The sequence below is a fragment of the Oryzias latipes genome, chromosome 21, assembly GCF_053564925.1.
Source record: "Oryzias latipes strain Hd-rR chromosome 21, Olatipes_Hd-rR_3.1".
Classification (NCBI taxonomy): Eukaryota; Metazoa; Chordata; class Actinopteri; order Beloniformes; family Adrianichthyidae; genus Oryzias; species Oryzias latipes.
Window position 1 is genome coordinate 26,850,562 of NC_136257.1, and position 27,910 is coordinate 26,878,471.

Genomic DNA, 27,910 nt, shown 5'->3' on the forward strand with positions numbered 1-27,910 from the left:
TAATAATCCAGAAATCAAAAGGCAGCAGCTCTCTGATATAAAAATAGAGTCATTTATTTGAGACACTGAATGACTTCAAAGTTTTGCCTGGAAACAGGTGACAGCGGGGGCGGGTGTCACTGCCACAGCACCCGTCCCATAACCGGGCTTCTCCGCTCGCTGGGAAAGTCCCACCGACCCGCAGCCCAATTATCAGTCTGACACAGACAATAAAGGCCTTCAGCAAATGAAAAATACAAAATGTGAGAAATCGATGAACACCAATTAGAACGCCATCATTTGAGATGGAGAGGAGGGGCGGGGCGGGGGGAAAAAAGGCAAAGTTTAAACATTGGACCTTCACTTTCATTGAAAATTTGCAGCATCCACTAATACAAAAAGTGCACTTCATGTTGCTCTGGCAGAAGATGAGGGACCTAGAAAAAGGCAAATGAAGTGGAGGTGGTTTATAGTGTCTGCAGAGCTGCACCCGCAGGCCTGAGCTGCGAAGCCGAGTCTGCGCAGACGCTTTCCTCTGGAGCTTCAGTGGAGGCCGTTCTTTTGTTTACAATCATGAATCCTGAGCTGCGTTTCTCTAACTACATGTTGGGGCTGCTGCAGCTGCAGAATGTGGACGCCGTTGAAGTGAAGATTTGAAGACGAAGTTTTCCTCATCATCCTGATGCTCAGAGGACAGGAAGACGGCTTAGACTGGCGGTGATGGAACATCAGGCTTGAACCTGAGGTCTTCTGGCTTCGCAGTTCAGGCCTTCCGATCAGCTAAAACCCATAAAGTCAACTTTTATCTTTTTTTTTTTTTTTTGCATAAACGCCACTTTCTGGCTGCGATGGAATCTAACAGCTCAGCAGCCTGACGAGGAAAAAGTGCCAAACAGGAAACACAGTGATGCAGATTAAGCTGCAAGAACTCTCTGGGGGTTGGGGGTTTGATCGCTCCGCGGTGTTCCGTCTGCACACAAACTTTAAAGCCATTAAAAGTTTTAAAAAAACATCATCTCCTGCACCGTTTACGCCATGGATGCAGGTGTTGTGTGGGCCGACTGCATGATACCATTTCTAACTGATTCTACAGAAAACGTAACAGCTGATAGGATGGCAGAGTTCAGAAAGACTGCACTGACAGAAACTGAGACATGCACTTTGATAAAAAAAAGATGCGACAGCTTCAGCCGTAAAGACCCCCTATAGATGGCAATAAAGTGTACTGTATATAAACATATATATACACAGTATATAAGTCTGTGTATTAATCTAATTTACATTTTTTTCTTTACATTCTTGAAATTTACATCCAAAAAAAAGGGAGTTAGACTCTTTAAGCCACACTGTTCACACCTTTTCCACGTCTTTTTTTTTTTCCATCTCAGGTCACATGATGAAGCTAAGAACCACCAGGCAGCGGCGACATTCAAGAACATCCCAAAACACCGGCAGCAGCCATTCTGATGACGGACTCCTCCACGCAGGAGTCGTCGAGCACCTCGTCAGGGGACAGCAGCGCCGCCTGGGAGCCGGGCGTCAGCCACGCCCACCCCGTTGGTGGTTAATTCACGTCGACGTTTAAGTAACGCCTCCTCGGAGGAATCGTAAACCCCGCAGCCTTCCTTCCGCACAGTCCCGACACCTGGCTCTTGTTACCACTCCTTCCTTCAGAAAACCCGCCTCATCTTTGCGTTTCCACCCTCGCAGCTCCACAACAGCTGGACCCGCAGCGAGCGCCGCACGTCGTCATCAGGAACCTGTTAATACTCGGACGCACCCGGGGAGCCAAGGCCACTTTTTGGGGATTTCTGAGCCAGTTTCCATCTTGCCTCAGACTTATTAGAAAACAAGCGTTAACAAGCTGCATTGAACTCAGCTGCTGTTCAAGCCGCTGGCAGCATCTGGGTCTACACCTGTGAGGGTTTCATTGGAGTCCACCTTTACGGCCCTTCCAGACAAAGGAGGGGGTGTTTGTTGACGTCAGGAGAAGGCAATTTTCTGCACATTCGAGGATCCGTTTAAGTCTCAGGTCAGCTATTTTCGCAGGTCAAGAACACAAACCTGAAATTGAAAAAGATAATGGTTGCAATAACTGTATATTTTAGGCCACTGAGGCAACAAATACCCACTTAAGAGACTATAATCAGGGTCAACAGGAATGGCTTACCGAGCCGTCTGAAGCACTGGCACCCACTTTATCTCCAGTGCTGTTCCAGCACACCTCGAAGATGCCCCCGGTCCCCCTGTAGCTGTGCACCAGAGCTCCCGTCTGCAGAGGCGCAAACAAACTCCCTGAACAACCTGAAGAAGTGTCCGCTAAACGAATGAAACCACAGGGGGCCCCTTACCATGGTGTTCCAGATATGAACACACTTGTCGAAGGAGCCGCTGGCCAGGTGCTTGCCGTCGGGGCTGAACGCCACGCTGTAAACGGGCTCGCGGTGTTTGGTCAGCGTGTGGATGCACACGCCGCGCTCCACGTCCCACAGCCGCACCGTGGAGTCAAAGGACGCGCTGTGTGGGGGGAGGTGTCAATGAGATCACAGCGTCTTCCTCCTATTTCAGCCTCACTCAATAAGTTCAACCATATATTTATTGGGCTGCACGGTGGCACAGTGGGTTAGCACTCTTGCCTCACCCCCCGTGAATGCGTGGGTTCTCTCCGGGGTCTTCCTCCCACCATCCAAAAACATGCTTCATAGGTTAATTGGTTACTGTAAATTGCGAGTGTGCATGCGCGTGTGATTTGTGTGACCCTGCGACAGACTGGCAACCTGTCCAGGGTGTCCCCTGCCTTCGCCCAAAAGTGGCTGGGATAGGCTCCAGCAGCCCCGTGACCCCAAAAGGGATAAAACAGCAGAAGATGAATGAATGAATGATATATTTAACTTCTGTGTTGAAGCTCTTTCAGTACAGGGCAGGGCAGTTCACTCTGTGACCACTAGGGGGCTTGATCTGCACATTTACAATCAACTTTTGTTCCAGTGAGAAACAAAAGCAAACAATGTTTAAGAACAGGTTTGAAAATTGTTTTCCACCCTTTGTGAAAAATCTTGTATCCATGACAACAGCACAATGGTTGATTATTTATTAACCCATTTTAGCTTTAATTGAACGATGGGTTTTGACAGACATTCTCAGCTTTCCAAACACCTTACTTTGCCTTTTTCCAGGCTTGTTTTCACCTTTTTTTCCATTTTCAACAAAAGTCTCAAGTTGGAGTACAAAGATGGCAGCAACCAAAAGGGCTGAATTTCACCACCAGTAAACCCAAACCAACCAAAAAGTCACATGACCACACCTTCTGTTCATCGTTTATAACCATAAGCTTTATCAGTAACCCTCTCTCACATTTGGAGGGGTAAAAAACTATTAGTCAGTCACCGATTCTGCCAAAAATAACCCTATTTAAAGATGAGAGGTCTGTAATATTTCATCAAAAAAAAGAATCCAGGAACTCTCTTTGTAATTTTGAAGACTTTAAAGTTCTTCTTCAGAACAGTTTCTTCACCACTAAGAAATAAAATGGGTTCAAAATCTCAGCGGAACAACAAATCAAAGCTAAAAGGAAAAAGCTCTACTTTGGAAAAGCCCTCACTGAAGGAATTCTAGAAGCGTTTCAACACATTGTTGATTTCTGCTCGAGCAAAGACACTTTTCCCTCCGCATGAAATGCAGTCAGGCATGCTGGGTTGTTGGGATGGGCGGTAAAACCTTATGGCATTTGCATTGGATCGCTGACATGTGTGAGCACATCTGGGTCAAGATGCGGGCCAAGCAGTAAATCTGGGGTTTCAGTCCAAACACATTAACATGCGCCTCAGCACAGTCTGCTCCGACAGCAGAACCCAGACTACCAAAAGCTGAGTAACTCTGCATTACAGGTCAGGTTTCCTACCTGGCGAGCATGATGTTGGAGTTGGGATTATTTGTGCTGGGCCCTGTGGGACTCCACTTAATAGTGTAGATTTCTTTACTGTGAGCCTGGAGGTCGTGGACGCAGGAATCCTGTTTCATGCTCCAAATCTGCGTGCGACATTATGAAAATAAGCCGCCGTATTCAACTTTCAGCGCCTCACATCCGTGTGGACCCCTCTCACCTTTAAGGTCATGTCGTCTGAGCAGGAGGCCAGCAGCATACCCGATGGATCCCACTTGATGGCGTTGACTTCATTCTGAAAAACGCGGCGGCACTGGTTAGGTGAGGGGCTGCGGCAGCCTGGACTGAAACGAGGTCAGGGTGTGTGTGTGTGTGTGTGTGTGTGGGGGGGGGGGGGGGGGGGGGGGGGGGGCGGAGGACGCGCTCACCGTGTGGCCCTGGAAGGTCTTGAGGGGCCGGTCGCTGCCCAGGCGGCACACGTGGATGCACATGTCTGTGCTGCAGGAGGCAAAGGTGGTGTTGTTCTGCCAGTCCACATCCAGCGCCGGAGCTGCGGAAGCATTCACACGCCGTCAGGACTCACGACAACACCCAACTAAACAAAGGCTTTTATTCTGGTAAATGATGCTAACAGGAAATAGACTGAAAGCAGAGCAGAGGCTAAAACTTTACTCCTTTAGATGAGTTTTTCCAGCTTGGTTTTTAAGGTTTTAATAAGGAGCCACTGTTTCAGACTCAGGCCGACTCATTCAAGAAATATTAAGTCTCATATTCTTAGAAAACTCTCATATTAGCTTTTGAGAAACCTTCTATTTCTAAATTACACCAGGAACCAAAGCAGAGAAAGTAAGCGTAAAGGGGAAAGCCTTACATTTAATTCTAATGAATGGATTACATTCATTAATCCCACAGCCCTAATTACAATCACTGTATTTTCTTAAATAAAAACATAATTTTAGGTTTTTCTTTTCTTAATTTGCAAATACTGTAATAGGTTTGACTTTTTAAAAAATATATATTTCTACTAATCCAAACAGGTATACTTTTAATAGTATTAAAACATAATGTAAAATGCAATACAAATGTATTTTAAAATAAGGTTTTTTTGTTTTTTCTACAGGACTCATATGTGACATTTGGGACCATTTGTGTCACAACAAAAACACAAAAAAAACTTTTTTCTTCCTCAGCGGGTCAAAAAGTGCCATTAGAACCTGGTTTTATCTTTTAGAGTGGAAAGCTACAGCGATGGAGGTAACGGGTTTTATTTTCTACCAGGGAGTAGTCTCACTCACCTGAGTGAAAAGGAAACTGCTGCTTGGCTTCCCCGGTGTGTGCATCCCAAATGATTGTCGTCTGGAAGATTGGAAAAAAAAAAAGGTCATTTCAACAACATTTCCCAGCATTCACTGTCAGTTTTAAACAGAACTCTGATGCCTGCATAACTTATTGAGGTGAGATTCTTAGTTTTAGTCTTTAACGAAAGACTTGATAGTAGAATTTGCTCTGCAGTTTATGGATAACATTTTTAGATTTAACAACAAAAAAGTCAAATTATTTAAGAACACAGCATAAAAGAAGTACCTTATCCACACCAGCGCTGAGGATGGAGTTTCCCTTCTTGTTCCACTTCAGTGCAAATATGGGTCCTTTGTGTTGCCCCAGAGTGCTGGCCAGATTTCCTGATGAATTAAATTTAAATTAATGAACTTTCTTAAACATTTTCTAAAACTAAACCAATATTGTTTGGGTTTTTCACAAAAAGAAGGATGACCAGGGAAGGAGAGAGTGTGACAGCGATGGATGGCATACCGTCCTTGGTCCATATCCTGGCAAATCCATCATATGAACCTGTAGCCAGCAGGGTCCCGTCGCTCTGTCGGATGGAAGCAAAACATCTCTGTTACTCGTCTGTCCTCAGCTGAGGAAAAAAGACGAGAGATGAGCGGATGCCAAAGCTCACATTCCAGTCCAGTGAGGTGACGTCTTTGTTGCTGGGGACATCCTGGCCGCCCTCTCTGATGCAGTGGCGCAGCACCAGCTGGGTGGAGTTGGAGTTGGTGTTCTCATTGAGGTTCCAGATGCGGGCGGTGGAGTCGCCCGAGCTGAACAGCAAACACAGGGAGGTCAGGATGCAGAATGAAGAAAACCTGCACTTCTTGTCTGACAGACCTTTTATTTTTGTTACAGTAAAAATGTTCTTGAATAAGTGAAAACGTTGATAATCTCATCAGGTAAAACATTGACTCTTGCACACAAAAAAGGCTCAGAAAAATAAAAACAGGTAATCTGGAGCAGGGGACCCACCCAGAGGCCAACAAGTCGCTGACGGGGTTCCAGGCACAGATAAAGACTTCAGACTCGTGGCCTCGCAGCACTGTGGCTTTACTGGCTGGTATCTCAATGTCAACATCCGTCTCCATGGGCTCCCTGTGGTTATCTGAGGAGAGTGTACGCCATTAGAGCTGCACCATAAATCGCCAAAACCACACCTCCAGGTTGCAATGTCCATATGATCTAGTAAATATGAACAAGTACATCAGTTACTGGGATTTCAGTGTGCTGCTTCTACAGAATTACAACAGTAAATATGTATTTTATTTTTTAAAATAGCTTTCTTGTATTTCTGTTTTTCCTACTAAATTGCATACTTAAGCTTCAGTTTCTTTGTTGTGAGTTTCTAAATAAACTTTGAAGTAAAAACGGGGGAAAAATGTCCTATTTGAGTTTTGGAATCATGTCTGCAAATTCTACACATTTCCTTTGACCTTAACATTCTCCTCCTGCTGCCATCTGGTGACCGTAAATTCTTATAAAGAATGGAAAAAAAACAAAAAACATCTACTCCTTGTTCTCTTTGTCTGTTCCTCCACCTGATCTGCTCCTCTCTGATTTCAGCCACAAAAGAAATGGACAGCGCCTTGTTATCACGTATGATTAATGACAGGGCGGCTGTAGGTCTAAAGAGTTAAACCGCACAAGAATTTTGAATTTAAGTTTAAGTACAGCCACTGGTGTGAAAAAGAAAAAAGTTTTTTTTTACACGAAAGCTTTTACACGAGAAGTCTGCTCTCCGATTCCCTCCTCTTCCGGCCCTGCTGCGAGGTGATGGGAGAAAACTGGACCTACTCATGGCGTGAGTGCCGTTCTCCTCTCCGTTTACGGTGGCTTCTCCGTTCTTTGGTGCATTTGGCTGGTTCCCAGAAGTTGAAGCTGCAGTGGTGCATGCAGCCTGCTGCTGGGCGAGTTTGTCGCGGAAAGCCTGCTGCCGCGTTTGCACCACGTCTGGCATCACTGCGTCGATGAGCGACAGCGACTCGATGGGTCGACCGTCGAAGACCGTACCGTCCTGGAACGAGTCGCTACAATTAGTGACACTGTGGAACGGCTTATAAGAGGCAAACAACGTTTTTAAAAGCTTCCTCCAGGTCTCTGACACGTGAAAACAGTTTAATGTTAAAATACATCCAAGTTTGTCTTGAATGATGTAGCAAAAGCAGCAAACTTTACCTCATTAATGCTGATCTCTGCCTCCACATACTGGAGGCCTTTCTGCAGGATGGATATGAGGGCTGCAGGGGGCACTAGTGTTCCGTTGATGTTAGACTGGCTGATGTGGCTCTCGATGCCAAATGTGAACGCTGAGTGGGAGAAACCTGAAGACAAAACAGCAGATGTGCACAAACAGAAACACAAATGTTCAGAAGAACAAGCTTCGTCTGACCCAAATAAGGCTCAACACCACGTTGCATAACAAGAATGACATTTCCCACTTTCAAAGAGGATGCCAGAGCCAGTGTGAAGGACAGTCTGTCACGTTTTATAAACAATAATAAAGCAGCACTGAGGATTTGTTGAAACTCAAATGCAGCATTTAGGGGAGTTTCTATTCTATCAAAGGAAACAAACGTTTCTATTCTTTTTTTATTTTAACATTTACCATGAAGGTTACTCCAACAATTCCGCATAATAAATATAATTAATGAGCAATAAATGAAAGCAAACAAACCTGATTCTTGGAGGTATCTGTAAACCAGGAAATTCACTTCGTCACTGGTTATACTCATCTTAGCCCAATGAAGGGGGGGGGTCTGCTGGAAGGATGAGCTCACTCCTGAAACAACAATGTTTTAATTACAGTTCAGGTTTGCAGGCTGGCATCGAGCTCACATACAGCTTTATTTTTGACTGGCATGGCATTTAAAAAGGAAAAGGCAGCAGACGACACTGGCTTTCCTGCAATGTCAGTTCTGCAGCCCAACAGACTCCTTGTTTGGGCTCGTTTTGTGATGTCTGCTGCTAATTAACCGAACCGTTGGATCCACTGTTGTTACCAAAACCTCCAGCTTTCAGAAAGTCCTCTGGCTTAATGAGGCCGTCTGTGTTAATCCAGCCTCTCCTGTGAACTCCGATGAGCTTCCTCATAATGACCCAGTTACCACTTTTAGTTAGGTTTCTGATGAAGCGGGACTGGGATGAAATGCAGCTTTAAAAGAAGAGACTACATCCCAAAACGCTGTTGACAGAACCCGACAGGAGAACGCAGAAGAACTGCACATGCAAACGTGTCCCTCTCCCTCCAGAAAGTTAAAGAGCTGGCATTTGCAGGCGTGGTGTCAGGTATGAAGGCTGCATAACTGTCCAGGCCCACGCAACATTCTCTCTGGTGCCATAGAAACAAGAGAAACGGAGTAAAAAAGACAGAGAATAGCACTTTCCCAATTACAAACTGGCGTTCGGCCAAGGAGGCTGAACACGTTACTCAGCATGAATTATTCACTCTTTCACTCTCTGGTTGATTCGATCAAAGGGAATCCACCTCGACTGCACCGTAGCACACACGGCGGACCTACGCGACACCCACACCAGCATGAAAAGTCCAGACACTTCTCTTCAGTTTCGACTGATTATCAGTCAGATTTTGAATTTCCGTTCCACCACAGACGAGCCTCTGAGAGCCGTTTCCACCACAGTCAGCATGTTTCTCTTTGGCTAATTGGCGTCCATGTGGGACTAGGAAGGGCTTACCACATCAAAGCGGGACAGCCGCGGCTCGCAGGACAGTTACAGCTACATACCAAACGACTGGAAATGGAATCAACAGGCAGCCTGGAGGGATTCAGCTACAATCCACGAGGACAGCAGCAGTCATTCCTCTTATCTACCAGGACACCATCAACGACACAACTCCCCCTCTTATGAACAAACAATGGAAACCAAATAGTTAGCCAAGTGCTGCCACACTTCTAGTTTACTCAGTGAAGTGATGAGCAGATTCAGATTATTCCAGCTTCCCAAACTCCAGAAACATGATCCCATTTAACCAGAAAACAGATGTTAAAATGACGGGGAAAGTGGGATTTTAAACGGGACTAATTCAATTTGGTCCATTTCTAAAACAAACGTTTGAAAAGGACAACATCATCTCGAAAACTAGCAGATAAAATCCTGACAGACACTGTAAGAGCAATTATTTCACAGTGAGAAAATAGAAGGCAATTTTGCAGGCGACCTGCATGCCCCACAAAGCATGTCATCCTCATGGCTCAGGTTGCTATAGTAATGGGAATCATGTCACAGTCTAAAGGTAAACAAGGTCCACAGCTTGAAATCCACAAACGGCTTTACTGCAACTCAACAAAATGCCAGAAACAGAGCCGCTCCTGTAATCCAAAAACCAGAAACCAGGATTTTTTACTCAAAATAGGCATAAAGCACTTTAACTGTTTAACACATTTTATACAATAAACAGAGACTTTCAAAAATAAATTTAATTGGTATTGCAATGGGTTCAGCATTCACAGGAAAATACTATAGCATTATCAAAAACTACTGTTTAACAGCAGCTTGCCAAATGCAAACACAACAGCAGAAAAGAAAGGCATTAGTTAAGACTAATCCAAAGACATAATGGGTCAATGATGAGAATCCCTGCAGGGAATATGGCTCTCATTAAGACTTTACTGCACTTTTGGGACAATTACTTAACAATAGCTGCAGCACACAGCAGGAACACGGGGCAGACTTAACCTTAAGGCCTGTTCACACCGGGACGAATTTCGCCGGCGATTTTCGCCGACGTTTAACGCCTCGTGACTAAACAAAGGGCCCCAATGAGAGTGTGCACACCGACGCGAAAAAACGCCAGGCGTTAAAGCGTCAAAAAAAAAAAACGCCTCGGGTTCGTTTTTTTTTTTCGACGCGTCGCGTCGAAATCTACTCGACCAATGAGAACGGCGCTTTTGCTCACGTGTCTGGAGCTTCTGAAGTTACAGTAAAACACAACTTGGGGGCGCTCAAACACAAAACTGCCTTGCTGAGCACACATACCAGCGAAGAAGATAGACGCCAAGTAGCGTCTACACAGCCGCGAAGCAATAATGACGGACATTCTAAAACATCCCCGAACCAAGCACCAGTTGGAGCTACTGGTGCTTGAAATATTCATGTTTTCTTTGTTTGATTCTGACAAGCGCGTAAATACTTGCTCTCTTCTTCTGAGTGAAAAGCGACTTTAAGAAGCGTAAAGTTGCGCAGCGCCACCTTGTGTACAGGAGTATTTCGGTTTTACATTAAGCGCCATCTAATGTCAGGGAATGAAATTGCATGTTCACTCCACTCATCGTCAGCGAAAATCGCCTGGGTGTGAACACAAAAAACGTGGCGAAAAACGCTGGCGAATAACGCCTGGCGAATATTCGTCCCGGTGTGTACGGGCCTTTAACGTGAACAGACCTTTTAACTGATTTAACTGAGGATCCACCACACATTCAAGGTGGAATGAAGGCGCATATACGTTTAAAAATAAAGGTTTTGAATGTGGACTGGACCCTACTGCTGGCAGGACAAACAGCTGGGCCCATCAGAGACAAGAACCAACAAGAAAGGACAAGCACATTAAATACACAAAACTGGTCCTAATCGTCTCATTTCATCAATTTACCAAAAAATAAACTTCTTTGTCCTAATTTCCCTTTTTTTAAGGTTTGCCCTATTGCTCTCTGAGCTTGTTTACATGCAACTCATAACGGATTGTAACCAGATATGCGCTAATAAACTGTGGAATTGGAATCATTACAAAATCCAGTTTCTCGTCGTAGGTTTAGGACTTATTTCTAATAACTATGTTTGCAGTGAGGTGATTTTCTCACTTTTATACGTTTGTCATCTTTTTCAACTTCAGAGTCGATAGTTGAAGTGTTGGCTCTGCTAATGTTGGAACAAATATGTCTGACAAATAAACACTGTACTATGGTTGTTCTCCCAGAGAAAGAAAGAGCTGTTGCCTTAAATACAGAACGCAACAGTTTCTTCCATCTCCTGTGTTTTGTTTGGGCTAATATGTAAACTACTAAATGTATTGGTTTAAGGTTAATCTATGCTATATGTGCATATAAACTGACTCGATATATTCTCCTTTTCCTTGTTTTGCATTTCCTGAAGTTTGCACCTCCTACTCTGTTTTTTTTACTTCAAGCCCTTCGTGTTAGATTGAACAGAGATGTAGTCCAATGCCGCTTCGATGAACCCGTAGACAGAAAAGGTTCCTGCATATTTTTTTCCTACGGGCATGCTAAAGGCGACAGGTCGGAGCAAACACTTATACAACATGCAAGGATAAGTAATGGTGGAGTAGGTGTGATAGAAATTTGTTGTACGGATTTTTCCAACCCCCTACAAAACCTGCACACTTCATAAGAGGCAACTTAGTGTTGTTCAAGTAATTAGAGAACGTTTCTTTCACCCAAGCCGACTGTCTATTTTCTAAATTCTAACAATAAGAGCGTAGTTTGTGTGGGGTCCCGCGCGCACTTACATTTCACCTGCACATCAAATGCGTGCAGAATCAGTAAGGAGCCAATACAACTTACTAACAGCTAGAGTGCAGCGTAAGGGCACCGTACACCACTATCACTCCTATGTCATATATGAGTGTGCAACTTACGTTATACTTACAAATACTTCACCATACACTTACCAAACACACAACAATGGTATGTTTCATGGCAACCCTTGAGGTGTTAACGTGTCTCAAAGGAAATGCAAGACACACCTCCCATTGAGATGCAACTGCTCCCATCTACAACCCTATGCACGCCGGACGACCCAAAGGTCTGCAGCGCCCCTACAGATCAACCCCCTGTACGAGTGGGTGCATGTAACTAAAGGCCTGTACACACACGAATATTTGCCAGGCGTTTTTCGCCACGTTTTTTGTGTTCACACCCAGGCGATTTTCGCTGACGATGAGCCGAGTGAACATGCAATTTCATTCCCTGACATTAGATGGCGCTTAATGTAAAACAGAAATACTCCCGTACACAAGGTGGCGCTGCGCAACTTTACGCTTCTTAAAGTCGCTTTTCACTCAGAAGAAGAGAGCAAATATTTACGCGTTTGTCAGAATCATACAAAGAAAACATGAACATTTCAAGCACCAGTTGCTCCAACTGGTGCTTGGTTCGGGGATATTTTAGAATGTCTGTCATTGTTTCTTCGCGGCAGTGTAGACGCTACTTGGCGTCTATCTTCTTCGCTGGTATATGTCCTCAGAAAGGCAATTTTGTATTTGAGCGCCCCCAAGTTGTGTTTTACTGTAACTTCAGAAGCTCCAGACACGTGTGCAAAAGCGCCATTCTCATTGGTCGTATAGTTTTCGACGCGGCGCATCAAACCAAAAAAAACCGAACCCGAGGCGTTTTTCAAAAAGTGACGCGTGGTGTTTTTTCGCGTCGGTGTGCACACTCACATTGGTGCCCTTTGTTTAGTCACGAGGCGTTAAACGTCGGCGAATATCGCGGGCGAAATTCATCCCGGTGTGTACGGGCCTTAAGGCTGCCAAAAATGACGAAAACTAAGAATTGAAGACAATGAAGAGCTCCTACAATCTCACTCTTTTGGTGCTTGTTTTCATAGAGTTTAGCGTAGTGCAAACTCCAGGGAGCTCATACAAACTCTATTTCATTCTATTACAAATACATAAAACCAGTTTTTTTTTTTTGTCAATCCATTTCAATGAGCAAAATCACCAGACCAAGTAACAAAGATAAAAAAACAAAAAAGACATGGTCAGAACTGGTATGTAGGCAATGATGGGGGAGGGGGTGAAACAATAAAAGAAACAACATGAAATCTTTTTCTGATCGAGCCATAAAGGAAATAAATATCCGTTTAAAAGCACATCTCATAACAAAGAACTCGATCTTATCACCAGTACTGGATATGGAGATTTAATCTGTGCCATAGGAACTCCCATCACTGCCAGTTTAAAGCAGCTCAAAACGTAAACGTCTTGTAAATCAGGTAAAATCCATTCAGATCTCAAAACCTTTAACGCATCAACAAAAGGACCAAACAGCTCAACAAGCGGTCGCCTCCTACACATGTAGGCTTGAAAACAATGCTGTTAAAAAACCGGCATACCACAGCCCCCATTTTCTCCTGAACGGTCACCCCCCCTAACAGATGTGCAAACAAGACTTGGAAACAGCAGCCATTTTCTCTTGAACTGCACTGCTGAGTAAAACCCGCCTTTGAAGCTTCTGGCTGCAGACTGGGGGGGTGCAAAAGAGAGAGAGAGGGGGGGGGGTTGAAGAAGAGATTATAATAATTTCAACATAGGTAATCCCAACATTTCTGGATATTTCTATGCACTTGGTTTCCTGATCTTCATGTTTCCATGAGCAGGCAGGGGCGATCTGTCGCTGCTTGCCTCAGATCCAGTGAGTCAATGAGAGCCAATGTAGGTCAGAAAACTGTGGGGGAGGCTCGCACTCAGTTGAGGAAACACTCCTCATACAGTTTCTTTCGGGTGGCAGCCCTCGGTTCTGAAACAGGGGCGAAGAGCTGCACCCAGATGACAGAGTGGCGGGTTTCTGCTGCAACCCACACCCGCTCATTAACATCCCTTTAAAGGATAATAACTCGCATGAGAAAATATCTGCTGATGTAATCCGCTGGAATGAAAACCTGGCAGATGCCAGCTCCCCACAGCCAATAGTCAGACACTTGGGGACAAAGCAGGAATGCTGTGCAATCTTTGTATAGTTTACAAAAGCTCATCTTAAATTCAAGTTATCAGTTACTCAGTCCCAAAATTTGGTTATTATTATTATTATTATTATCTAATAAAATGCTGTCTGACCTTCATGACAAAACATTTGAAAATTCCGTGTTTGGCATCTTTAACATGTTTTTGTGGCATTTTCTGGTGGAGGACATATATATACAAAATTCAGATCAACTTATAATCATTGTGAATCAGGGAAAAATAAACATGAATTTGGAAAAAGAGCATATTTGGTGGTGTAGAAGATACGCTTGGCGCACCACAAGCTCCCCGTTCCGCTCCATTCTGATGCATCCACTTGTAGACAAATAGACTCAAATCGAATCTGGCCCAAAACTGTACACAGAAAATGTGCATTTTTGAACACATAAATGTGTAGAGTTTCAGGGTTTCATTCATCACTTTGACCCGTTCAGTGTATTTTTAGGCAATGCAACAGTTGTTAGTTTCAATAGTGACTTGTTTTGCAAAAAGGGGAAATGCAGAAAAATGTTTGCTTGTTTTCACACTGTACTTTTCTAAAGAGGATTGTCTGCCTGAATGTCAGACATACAAATATTTGCTCATTTGAGAACAGAATTGTTAGACAAACATTAATAATGAGGAAAGAAAATGTTGCAAAAAAAAAAGAAGAAACCTTTATCTGTTGTGATGACAGAGACACAAACTAAAACATGTAACTAGAATAAGCTCTTCCACTTCAAGCCCCACCCCTACAAACCCTGTCAACTAGATACTTGATTCATATTTGTGGTTTGTTTTACCGCCAACCACCTACTCCCTAAGTTGCAATGAAAAAGCTCATTTTTAAACATTGGAATTTATATAAACTGCTTTCTTCTGAAACCAGCTTCCAGTGGTCATTTGAAGAACTGCAGCATTTGGTAGAGTTGAGTTGACTTTCAAAAAGAAAAAGGGACTTTCAAAGGTCAAGAATTGTGCTCAGGACCAACAATCCCAGGAGGAAATATGGCAGAAAAAAAACGACTTTCTGGGATTCAAATAAAAAGCATCTTATATCCCTTTAAACCTACACTCACACAGCATCACATGATTTTAAACATTAAAAATTTCATTTTTATTAAGGAAAAACCCAAAACCAAATAGCTGGTTTTATAACATAATATTTTGATTTTTGCATGATATAGGTCCTTTAAATAAGCAAAAACGTAGCTGTTAAAATGTTCGGAGTTAACCATTTTAAAACAGGCAGAGCACTGAGATCAAACTGTATTATCTCATTAAAAGCTGCATTCATAGTAAGTCCTGTAATGGTGTGTGTTGGTTTCACTATGGCTTACCAACCAAGTCCCATATGCTACGCTATCAAACAAATATCTTTTTGTAGTACTGGCCAAGCTCTTTTGTGTTTGCAGTCGAGTGTGTCTAGAAACTCCCTAGAAACAAGTCACACACTAATGTCAAAATGTCAAACCTCTAACAGGTCTAATTGGCTCTGCGAGTCTACACCGGCAGCGTAGAAGAGAACAACAATATCCCCTCTTTCCTTGTGCAACTGTGCAGAAAGGCAGACTGAAACTGCAGCACTCCCACCTTGAAAAAGCTGTTCATATGACTAATGGACAAAAAGGATCTCTTACTTCCAACCTTACTGCCTTCATCCATCAGTTAAAGGAATAAGAGTTGCAGGTTATTTACCTTCCTTTTGTTCTACTTAAAACATACCTACAAACGTGAAAGAACATTTATACAGATGGAAAATCATCTCATGTCACAGCTAACACATGAATGCAGCTTTCTCTCGACAATCTTAAAAGTTTCAACCTTTACCTGCAGGAAATCCTGTGAGGTTGCTCACTGGGTTAGTCAACCTTTCACCAATTTGTTGGCTGATTGTTCAGATAATTTTGAGAGACATAATGCCCTTGGGCAAGACACTTCCCTCCACAGGAAATCCTGTCAATCACTTTGGATAAACGGGCCTACTTAATAAATAAATGTAAACAAAAACTGCAACTTAGTACAGGTAGGGGGTCAACTACAGTCATTTTTGGACTAAGTTGCTACGGAGTACAAATTGCAAATGCAAAAAATGCGCAATAGAGAAGAAAATAAAAATACAAGTTGCACTCAAGTATAAGTTGCACTTCTAGGAGAAATTTGTTTAACAAAACTTGGTACCAAGAACGGATATTTAATGTTGAAAGGCAAATCGTAATAACGTAATAGACAACAATAATAGATGCTTTACGCTTCACTATCGTAACTGTATTTAGCTTCATGAAACATTGAAGGAATTGAAGTTTCTTGTATATTAGCCTAACATATGAGCAATTATTCAGATAACCATGGCAAGAAGTCAACCTAACTATCACTTTAAAGCACAAAAGTTCCTTTCATCCATTAAATTCTTCCTTTTGCGCAGGGCAGTCAGTAGCAAATACTGACACACAAACCTACAATGCCCTCTAGCAGTTGTTAGCGGGACAATTACCAAACACAAGCCTATTAATTATGAAATCAATTTAATAAATTTAATTATTTATAAAATCCAATACAAGTCGCTCCTAAGTAAAAACTATGCAGAAAGTATGTTTTTTACTACAAAAACTATAGCACTTAAAAAAATCAAACCATTGTTTGATTTCGTCAGCTTTACACCAGCTGACCACCAACAATTGGAACAGCTGACTGTCTGGAGGTGATACTTCCCAAAATACACACACAAAAAAATCAATAAAAAACTTTCACTCTGGTGCATCTGCACTGTAGTAAACCACATCTGGGTTCACATGCAAGCAAACCCAAACCTAAATTATCAGTTGATGATGGATCACTGGTTTGGTCCGCACCAGAGTTTAGATAAGCTTTTGCACCTGCCAAACAAAAGAGACTATTTGAAGAAACAAGCTCTGGAGTAGACCAAACATCTCTGGTCAAGAAGAACCCCAAGTTTAATCAAGGAAACCTTGAACCGACTTGTTTTGTGACAAACTGCAACCCGCTGTTAACATCAAATGAAAATGACTGCTGTTAGTACTTTCTACACAGCGTAATTCCGACTTCAGCCAGTAATGATGTGGTCTGAATGTTAGATGATCCTAAATGTGAATATGATACACTATAGTACATTTATGTAATCAAAAAGACTGACTGCCTTTGTTAATTCAGACAGAAAGCCTAAAAAGAATGTCACATTATTGCAAATTTGAATAACCTGTTTGACCCAGAATCAAAACGTTTCACAATTGTTACACAGGCAGCAACTCCTCTGTATTATTACTGTGTTGTGTATATGAAATAAGTCAAACTAGCCTTAAAACAGCAAACCTGTGTTTAATCTCCGTAAATAATGGAAATGACTAGAAAAATAAACACAATAGAAAATACATCTCTCAAAAAAACACTTCAGCTGGAGGCCGTGTCTTATTTTAGATTTTATGAGGTAAGAAACAAAACAAAACAAAATTCTGTGCCGAAGGAACTGTGTGTTCTTGACATTGCAAGTTAAGACAAATTTTCTCCTAGGTGAGAATTGCACAAATAAGCTGTAATCACCGAGACACCGGAGTGGACAAGTGTTGCCATGGCAACCAGAACATCTTGCTTTTTCTTTTTTTCCTGTCAACAGCTGCTCATGCCACCTTGAATACCCCTCTGTTCCTGTAATGCTTTCCTACAGCCGGCATCGGGGCAGGTTAGAAACCCTGGTCTTCATCTCTCCTCCATTTCTATACGCTGCATTTACACTATGTGACACTTATGCCACGCACTGAAGGGTTTCCTGTCACGGACTGTGCATGTCCTCCACACTGGCCGTTTAACAGCCGAGTGCGCACAAATGGGAAAACGTTTAGGGTCGTTTCCTTTTTTCCCCTCTCTCAACCAGATTTGAGCAGCCGCTGCTGCACAGTTGGCTGATCAGGAGTTCAATCCCCAGCTCTGCCACACACTGAACTCTCCTTGGGAAAGACTAAAACCCACACTAACCCTGAGGTGTGACTGCAGAGACAAAGAGCTGCATATTGTATCCAGCATGCAGATCTGCATGCATACTGTAAGAAAATATTTTGAAAATTCACACAACACAAAGGACCTAATAAAGTCTTTATTTGTATAATTGTTTGAATATTTTGAGGGGCGGCAGAGGCTCAGGTGGTTGAGTAGGTCGGCCAATGATTGAAGGGTTCGATCCCCGCTTCTCCAGCTAACCGTCATCGTCTTCTTGGACAAGACACATCACCCTCTCTGCCTCTAGGGTGGCTCCACTGGTGTGTGAACCCATATGAATGTCTTGGTGATGGTCAGAGGGGCTGTAGGTGTGTACTGGCAGCCACGCCTCTGTCAGTCTAGTATAAATGAGGAGTAAATGAATAATGGACACACATTGTAAGCGCTTTTAGCGTCTGGAAACCACAGAAAAATCCAATCCATTATTATTATTTTTATTTTAAAAAAAAGGTCCTATTCATGCCATTTTTAAATTTTAAATATGGATTAACATAAAAGTAAAAACAGATCTAAATTTCCATCACTACAGTCATTTAGCAGTTATGCAAAAAAACAAAAACAAAAAAGAAGCAACCCAATACGGTTCTAAAATAAATATAAGTAAAAGCAATTTCCTTGCTATTCTTGCTGTCTTATTAGAAAAATGCTTTTTTCTGCTCCTTTTAAATTATTCTCTTACTGACTTTGGCTCCAGAATCCTTTCAAGGCACAAAATAAGTGGAAAGAAAATAGAAAGTGAGGCTTGTATACATTTGCGATTTAAATTTTTCTAAAAACTACGACTAGAACCTGCTTCAAAATGATGTCAATGCAGCTTTATCTTTTTTTCCCTTATATGAAACAAAGGCACACATGAAAACAGGAAAAACATGCTTTTGAAAAGCCCCTTGCTTTAAAAAAACATAAAAAAAAAATTAAATTTAAATGTATATCATCACTTCTGCGAAATAAAAACAAAAAGGCTAAACATTAACCCGACCTGTACAAATTTCCGACAGATTCCATACATCAAGACAGAGTTTTAAAACTGAAAAAATACAAGAGCCGTAAAGCAAGAATCCCGTAGAAACATGCTGACTTTTATCATGTGTTCTGAAACATCTAAGCTCAAATATGAAGAAATCAAAATCTGAATATGAGAAGCCACCAGCTTTCCATACGGTGATGTACTTTACCTAGAGTCACCAAATACTTTGATCATTTCTCAGACATAATTAGTATTTCATGAGAAGTCAGAAAAAGCTTTTTCTCTGTGTTATTATGTTAACATGATTAAAAGCATACATGCTTAACTGAAAATACAACCGTCGGGAATGCAGCTACACTTCAGCAGAAATTACAGTTATACATAAATAATAAGCTAATAAAGCCTCTATGTGTTTCATTGTAAGGCTATTTATAGAGAAAATGTAAAAGATTTATGCTGTGTGCATTAAAGTTTCAATAAAATCACTGACATAGTAAAGCATTTCTACCCTATGTGACTGCATTGATCTGAGTGTGCACATTAAGAAGGAAGGAAAACTGTATGAATGTATGAATGAGAAGAGCCAGGAGATCTGATGTCTACTTTTGATAGTTTTCCAGGTGCATTTGGACAGACATTGGCTACGTTCACACTGCAGGCTGAAACGACCCAATTCCTATTTTTTTTGCCCCTATGCGACCTCTATATGATCTTTTCATGACAGTCTGAACGACACCCATCCGATCTGTTCAAATGTAACCCAGGCCACTTGGGTATGTGGTCCTGAATCTGATACTTATCCGATCTTTTGAAATGCGACCTCCGTCTGAACAGCCAGGCAACATGTATCCGACCCGTACGTCATTGATACGCTACAAACGTCATCATTCCGCGTTGAAGTGGGCAGGAACGAGAGCGTAAACATCAACCGACGATGCTGCTGAGACCAGTCAGCGGAAGGGAAACGACGTCACCGATTTGATTAATATTTGGGGTGGCAGCTCTATTCAGGCCAAACTCCAGGGCTCTTATTGCAACCGGGTGGATTTTGAAAACATTTTTAGTGAAATGGGCGAGCGTAGGACGATCCTGGCTCCAATGCAAGCAAAACATAAAAAGCCTCCAAGCCAAATACAAGGAGGTTAAAGACTGGAACAAACGAAGAGCTGGACCGCATTTTGGGGGATAAACCCAACAACGAGTGACGTTGTTCACCATTGAGTACTCTTCTGCGCATGCGGGTCACTTCTGGGTCATTCCACGTTCACACAGGCGATGACAAAAGTTCGCATTTAATTGGAAATGTGAACGGCCTTGCAAAAAAATATTGAATTATTTAAAAAAAAAAATCGGAATTAAGCATTAAGGCCTGCACTGTGAACGTAGCCATTGATATGCCTGACGTCGAGTAGGAAACCTTGGTAACACAGGTGGAAAAAAAACAAAAAAAAGGCAGAGGCTGCTGACCATCTGCTCCTCTAGCTTTAGGTTGAGCCCGTCAGCCTTATTTGGCCAAGACTGAGCATGCTTAGAGGGTCGATGCACTTTTAACCTTTGGATTAAACGTATAGTGCCAAACATTTTTAACAGCCTCCAAACAGATTATTTGATTTTCATTTAGGCCTCCATATTTGCCATCTTTGTGTGCTTACATGTTAGCCAATGGGACAGGGAGACACATGATGGGTCTCAATAAATGTAACCAAACAGTGGCTTTTCTGTGCAACATAAATTCACTGCCCATCAAAAACAAAGATTTCTCTGTCCGACCCATGGTTTTATTAAACAGTCTTCTATGTAATCTGGAGGTCTGTTTCCCACCAAACCAACATTCAGAAAAGAAAAGCAGACGGATTGTGAATCTATACATGCATGCACGTGCAGATATATGCGTGCACGTGCAACAGCATTGTTTGCAAGCCCCAGCCTGGGCTAGTTCCATTTAAACACCTGAGCCGTGGAGGACATTATGATCGACCACGGCTGACAAACGCACAGGAAAGGGAAGAACACGGCTGCACCAAGAGTGAATGAGATGGGTAACAAAAGGACCTTCACTAAACACGGCTAAACTCAACTGATAACAGCTCTGCAGCTCTTTGTGCTTTCAAAATAAAAAAAGCTTCTACCATCCTGTTTTTTGGAACCTCAATTTTTTATGAACAAGTAAGAATTGTAAAAAACCAAAGAGATGTTACTCCATAACTCAAATAAAAGGTTTGAACAAAGATTTTAAAATGTGGTTTTGTATTTTGTCACAAGATAAGCCTCAGCAGCGCACGTTCAAGCAACTACTTCAAATCAAAAGTCTACGTAAACGAGCATAAATGCATATTTTAGGCCTCCGTTTTCAAAACTCTCGTGTTCACGCGTAGCTACGCATATTTTCGGGCTTTACATACAAAACGTGCAGCCAATGAACGCACGTTGAAAGTTAAAGCAGTTGAACTTTGACCAATCAAGGAGTCATATTTGGTAGTGACATATAGATAGCATCCTTTTTAATTCACAGAAGTGTCAACTGTTTGAAAATTGATTATGAAGGAGAAATTATTCATTGCAGTTTGTGGCCGGCCAAGTCTTTCATGTACTGGAATAGAGTTGTGACAGAAAAAGCCTGGAGCAAGATTTGCACCGCTTCAATATTTTGCACCAAACCTCTCTCAACTGTAGGTAACGGACATAAGCTAGTCATCAGCAGAAAAAGATTAAGAAGAAGAAACCTCTCCCTGCTTGGCCAGGGAAAACCGTTCAAGAACCCACGTATAACATATTCTTGAACACGCGTCATATGCCCGGTGTGTACATGTTCTGGGCCTGCCTCTTCTTCCCAGACGTCAAAGGAGTTCTGGTGTAGGGGGGACTCATCATCAGTCAATCACAAGCAACAAAGACAAACATGTGAAAAGGCTTTTATAAAACATATTCAAAGAATCAATCCATCAGAAATTTCTGAGAGAACACTGAAGCCCCAGAGAAAACCTTTGCAGATTAAAACCACTTGAAAATATCACTTTAAAACTACAGTAAAGCCTTTAAGCCAAACTCCACATAATTCTAATACTTTTTAACAGTTGCCTAAAAAGAAAGTTCAGTTTTGCTTCCCTGTATCAGAAAGAGTATATAAAATTCTTCACCATCTGCTAGAAAATCAGGAGGACCAGTAAAGAATCTTCATAACCCACTTGACATTTGGACCAGGCTATGGGATCTCTCATTTGCGTTGACATGTAGACAACAAGTTACTAATAATATTTTGCCCTTAATTTATACTGTATGAGCAGAGAACAAAGGACCCGCAACAAAGCTAAAGCACGCACCAATAAAAAACAGGTTCACATTTCAAAGCTGTGACTGATAACCTGAGATCCATTCAGAAATTTTAGTTTCTTGCTCTTAGAACAAAGAAAATGAAAGTGTTGAATTATTTAGAGTTAGAGCATCAACTCTGCTCTGTAACAAACTACATATTCCTGAATAAAAAGCAGCCCTTCTCTGCTTGTTGGTCGGAGGAGATCACGTCTTGTGGTGTAGGTCCTATTCAGCATCAAAAGGGGACTACTTGAAGCAAGCTGCCACATTAGCACAGTCACTGGCGATAAGGACCGGGGAGGTTGGTTGGTAGTCATTCCCTCTAAATAAATGCACAAAAAGACAATAAAACCGGGGACAGTCCAATCAATCAGAGCCGACAAATATCCTCGTTGTAGTCTCCAAGCATTCCAAGAGGTAAACGTGAATCTTCCAGAATACTTCATCATTTTGCATCATTATCCACGGGGTTTCTTTAAACAAAAGCTCTTCAAATGGATGCTTGACAAACATTTAAGATTGATTTACCACAAAACACATCGATATATATAAATATATTTCAACAGAATAATTCCCAGAACAATTATAGATCCTTCTTTAGGAGTTAAAATCCTAAAGATTGGGGGGGTGGGGGGTTTATGAAATCCTTCTGCAACCATCTCAGTGCCTCACGAGAGCCAGCACAAAAGTGCAGGAACTGGGTTAAGCAGATGCAACCAGCAGGTGTGTGAATGAGGCCAGTGGTTGTTCCTGCACGCCATTAGAAATTCCGTCCGCTTAACTCAGGTGTGTTAGATTAAGGAGGATAAAGAAGAACTCGTCTAACCTTCTACTCTAAACAACGTGAGCTCATAACAATCAGCAGAAATAGCACACCTTAACATCACTGCCAGCAGATTCTGTGTCTCATAGTCATGCATTATAAAGATAAGGCGTGTTCTCACACAACAGGTTCACATACTTTCCAGCCACGCCTTGCTAACCTGAGGCCACATGAGAAAATGATATTCTATACTATGGAATATTTTCTATCAGTTGAATCAGACGAGCTCTACGCCAAGTTAATCAACCAATACGTGAATATTATAGCTGTTCTGTTGGGAACGAATGACTATGATATATGAAAAGAAGGTATAGGAGCTCAAACAGAACAGGATTTTCACAGTTTCATGCTGGACAGCTTCACAGATTTAGTAAATTTACATCATTTTTTCTAAAAGAACTAACAAAAAATGACTTGTCATTTGTGTTAAATATTTGACCTCGACTTCCAATTCTGACCAGATCCTCACAGAAATCTGTCACCATGCCAACAGCTGAATAACTGATAGTTTTTCATCTGTACAGTAATATTTTCTTTAAATAGAGTAATTTAGTTTTCACTGTGTTCACCATTACAAAACTAACTTAAATAGATTGTTATTTTGATTCAGTTTAGCCTTTAACTGTAAAATGATCCATCTTTGATGATTTTGTTTATGTATGGAGTGATATGATTTCTTACAGCCATTTATAGCCAACAATGAGAGTGGAAACCTGCCACAGCGTAAAATTAAAATTGTGTCCCATAGAAACACATCCCAAACATGTGGGAATAATAAATCTAAAATACTGTATAAACATCTCAGAAAAGTATGTCATCTATCTGGCTATTTACCAGTATTTTTATTTTTATCTAAAAGTTAAGGAAAGTCTGATTGGGGATTTTTTTTTACCAGAGAACTCTTTCCTCAAACAATCCTTGAAAGCTTTTCTTCCAGTTCACATTTTTACGGGTAATATTTGTGTCTTATGTTGCATAATATTAGGGCCTAAGCTACATTGACACTAATGTTGACAAAAATCAAGTCTTCAAATCTCACAAAAATGGATTTCACTGCCTTCTCTGTGAATGTTAAAGCTCAGCCCCAAAACAGTACAAGGGAGAAAGAGAAAAAAAATGGCCCAGAGAACACAGAAACTTCAGAGGTTTCCCCACTTTGGCACACATTACTTGTTGCACAACTTCCTTAACTGTCATCTGCCTGCAATCTCCATGTAACTTCCTTCTAAACGCGCATATAGAACAATTTCGCCAAACAGATGTCTTTTTCGACATAATCTTGCCAACAGATGCTGGAAGCGGGTACCAGCAGCCATTGGTGACAAACAAAATTTTAGGAACCCAAACAAAACTGTGCATAAAAACAGATTTTTAACCTCATGACTGATAACTGATGCGTTTTTTCACATGCAATGACAGGAACCTGAGAAACTGCTTTAAACGATAAACAGCGTGCCCCAAATTTAGATTGTAATCAAATGCATTACTACAACCTCCAAACAGGCAGTACTAGTATGGGTGTAATTTCAGAGTAGTTGGTATTATGCCAAGGGGGCTGGTAGCTCAAGAACGCAGCACGTCTCCTCTGGAGGAACGCCTCACCTCTCCCATTGCCTATCATAAATAAATACCGCTGCAGAAATATTTGCTGCACCACAAGCCTGATAAAGGTTTTCTCATGGACTTTCATGGCCTACTTAAGAGCGGCTGGTGCATGAAACAAAACACTGCATTTTCTTCCATTCGAGTCCGCAGTGTGGGTTTGGAAGAAATCAATACAAAGCGAAGAAGCTAAGCTGTCACTTGAATGGCTTCTGAGTATTTAAACATTGCGGGTCATTCAGTTTTCTTTTGTGTTCAGAAATCATACAAAAGAGGGAAACTGAATGTTGGGAGTTTGAATCGGCTTGCTAAAAAAAAAAAAAAAAATTTTTTTTAAACTATTTTTTAAATTAAAAAAAAGGACACTAAAGCAACAAAATCGTATACAGCCTGCAAGTCTGAATTGTAGTAAATTGCACAAGCAAAGCAATAAATGCTAGCCATTAACTCGTCCTTTAACAACAGCATTCGTTTGAGCAGGAGACCATAGTCCAGTCAGAAATACCTTAAGTTTATAGTCTAATTCATTGACTGTATATGAGAACTGGACTCAGTGACCCCTTTACGTACCAAATAAGAAGTAACCACTGGTCTGCAAAAAGCTGAAATCCCAAAGTATTCTATCGAGGAAAAAAACAGCTATTACTTTGTCATAGTTGTAAAATAACAATTTTCTTGCTCTGCTACCTTTTTTAAACATGTTCTTGCTAATCCTAAAAAAAAAATTTATGTTGTGCAAGTTATTCAATTTATAAGCAGACCAATCAGATGCATTGATAAAAATATGTGGTCTTGAATTGAAACTTCGAAACGTTTGACCGATTCTCCTGAGCCCGCTTTCAAGTGGAGGAGGTGTGGCCTTCCATTATGGTTACTCCGGTCTGGCGAGAGTGGCTGCCATAGAAATTCTGATCCGGACTCGAACCAATCACGGCTTACTGACGATTTTTGGTTCTAACATGGCAACATCCGAATCACGAAAAAAAGGGCAATGGAATTAACTTAATGTCATTGGGATCTAAAGTAAGACATTTTCTCTGGGTGTTTAAGTCACTCGGTCCAGATCTCCTATACAGTCAGTCTGATTATAGGTCAATCCAAAAAAGTTACTACAATTTCTTCAAGATATTCAATGGTTGGAATACAACTCTTGACTGACCGAGACAAATTCAATTGACCAATCGTTATTCCTAACCAACATATAAACATATAAAAATGCTGTAAAAAATAATTAGTGTTGAACCAGAACATGAAGGCCCAATCTGATCATCTTTTGTACTATTGTAAAGGCCTTCCCAGTGGTCTTTTATTTATGATTTTTTAGCCAATTTTTTTTAAATCCGTCATTTTTCAGTGCAAAGCTTCTGCAGAGCGGCAGTAGTCCATTAGAAATCCACCTCAGAGTTGTGGGAAGGGACTGTTAGCGCTGAGTAAGCCCGCCACCATTTTTCTGTCATCCTATTTTTCTACACTTTCTCCCGTAAGCTTATTTTCCTTGGAGTGGGTCTGTAAGTGTAACGAAAAGGATCACGTTGGTCCAAAACAAGTATTTCAACAAGTGAGATTATTGGAAAAACAAATACTAGAGGCAAAAATCAAAAGATAAAAATAGAAGTAGAGTAGGTTAAATCAGCCATAGTGGCTTTTTTAACTTGATTATGCTTCCTTAAGTAGTTACAACGTGTTGTTGCCTTAAGACAATCTCACTACTAAATGTTGTAAATCATCAGTTAAGTAGCTCACTTCTCATCTCCAGACACACAAACAAAAAAACTCAATAAAAACACAAATGTTCAATAACTTTGCTTAAACTGGTGTTTTCTTTAAAACCAAGCAATGGTAAGCTGAGTCAAAACACCTTAGATGCTTTAATATAAACCATTTCCGGTCTGAGGTCTTTCAGTGCTTTGTAATAAATGGGATTTCCTACGCATGTGTCCATAGTTACAGCCTAGCATTGTGGTTATACAATAACATCAAGTGCCCACTGGAACTGTATGTTTCCCCTCCCCCACGCATGCGCCTCAGAACTCTGTAAATATGAAGAATATCACTCACTTAAAACAACTCAGATGTAGATTTAACGGTGCAACGTTGTTTATTTAATGATTTTAGAGTGTTACTGAGTACAAAATGAAGGCAGAATTTCCCCAACACAAGTCAAAGAAAGTAAATGCATTTTAAAATTAAATAAGACCTCCCAAACTTTGTGTTTTTGTAGCTAGCTTACCACAGAACACGATTTCTTGTGAGAAATTGCATTAAAAACACGTAAAATGGAGCTTTCTGGGGGGGGGGGATTTCAGCACACGTGGAGTGAGCTGCCATTGAATCAGCGCCGTCATTTCTCAAAGTCATTATCCTCTTTGACTGAATCCAAAAGACCCCCCCTCCCCAAATATAATAATAATAATACAGGAGTGCACCGCCGGGAGCCTCCGTGGGGCTTACCTTTTTACCGTGAGGGTGAACTCGTGGTGTCCGCCACCTCTCTTCCTCTCTTCCACGGGGGTGTTGGTGGGGGGAGAACCTCCAACTTCAGCACGCCAGCAAAGACTTTCCTCCCATTTTGATGATCGTCATATTTTCAAGTTTCTACCGCGGACCGTGTGACTCACCGCCGGCTAAATTCACCCCGCCGCCCGGAAAAAAAATAAAAAAGTGTTAGCCCGGCCGGACGCGCGGGGGGGCACGGTGAAGTTTGGTGGTGTCGGGCTGAAGTTTCAGCGTTCACTGAGCAGCAGATAGTAGACGCGGCAGCACAGATGCAGACTCGAGCACAGGGGAGGTGGGGGGGTGAAGGTTGGCTGACCTTAAACCTGAATATTGAAGTGAGGACTCACCAAATACAGGTTAATTAGAGAGTTAATTACGCCGTTTGTTGCTAGCTGCCCTAATTAGCTTAACCGGGAGCTAAATGTCAGCCGTTAAAATCACCCAAATACACAAGATGCAGTGTTTTGGGGCGCTTTAAGTTAACAGCTTTCCACCTCAGTTTAATTCTAATTAAAAAAATTATAAGATGTAATTTACGCTAAAGCTAATTGTAAACAAATGTATCAATTGAAACGCAGTGTGTGATGGTTTCCTTCAGTCTAAGTAGCCCTTAGTGCTGCGTACAGTTCAGCATGTTGCTCTAAAGAGCCTCCCCTCCCCCACGCGCCACTCTTTTTCGCCTGCCTGGTCACACAGTGGTTGATTAATTCTCCTTTCGCCTTGCTCAGTCATTCAGATTTGGAAAGTAAATAACAAGTTGACATCAGTGTGACACATTCCTTTGCTACCGTAAAGGCTCAACCATGT

At 41.7% G+C, this 27,910-nt stretch overlaps 1 protein-coding gene across 1 annotated transcript; it reads right to left on the reverse strand.

Moving 5' to 3' along the window:
• Window positions 1–40: 40 nt before the first annotated feature.
• On the reverse strand, window positions 41–27,831 carry tbl1x (transducin beta like 1 X-linked). The gene is made up of 15 exons (XM_023950507.2): window positions 27,059–27,831; window positions 7,872–7,976; window positions 7,373–7,518; window positions 6,992–7,211; window positions 6,170–6,302; window positions 5,826–5,967; window positions 5,675–5,738; window positions 5,447–5,544; window positions 5,158–5,218; window positions 4,291–4,412; window positions 4,083–4,157; window positions 3,881–4,008; window positions 2,331–2,496; window positions 2,150–2,251; window positions 41–2,043 (listed from the first exon to the last, which is right to left on the reverse strand). The coding sequence occupies exons 2-15, from the start codon at window positions 7,927–7,929 to the stop codon at window positions 2,017–2,019; spliced, it is 1,542 nt and encodes a 513-aa protein (XP_023806275.1). The 5' UTR covers window positions 7,930–7,976; window positions 27,059–27,831; the 3' UTR covers window positions 41–2,016.
• Between the last annotated feature and the right edge of the window lie 79 nt (window positions 27,832–27,910).

What these genes read in the sequence shown, in the direction of transcription:
- tbl1x (XM_023950507.2), bottom strand. Translation starts at nt 7,929, where the DNA reads ATGAGTATAACCAGTGACGAAGTGAATTTCCTGGTTTACAGATACCTC. An exon ending in TCACCTCACTGGACTGGAAT is followed by an intron (nt 5,739 to 5,825) that starts GTGAGCTTTGGC and finishes TCCATCCGACAG; the next exon opens with AGCGACGGGACCCTGCTGGC. An exon ending in TCAGCGCTGGTGTGGATAAG is followed by an intron (nt 5,219 to 5,446) that starts GTACTTCTTTTA and finishes CCAATCTTCCAG; the next exon opens with ACGACAATCATTTGGGATGC.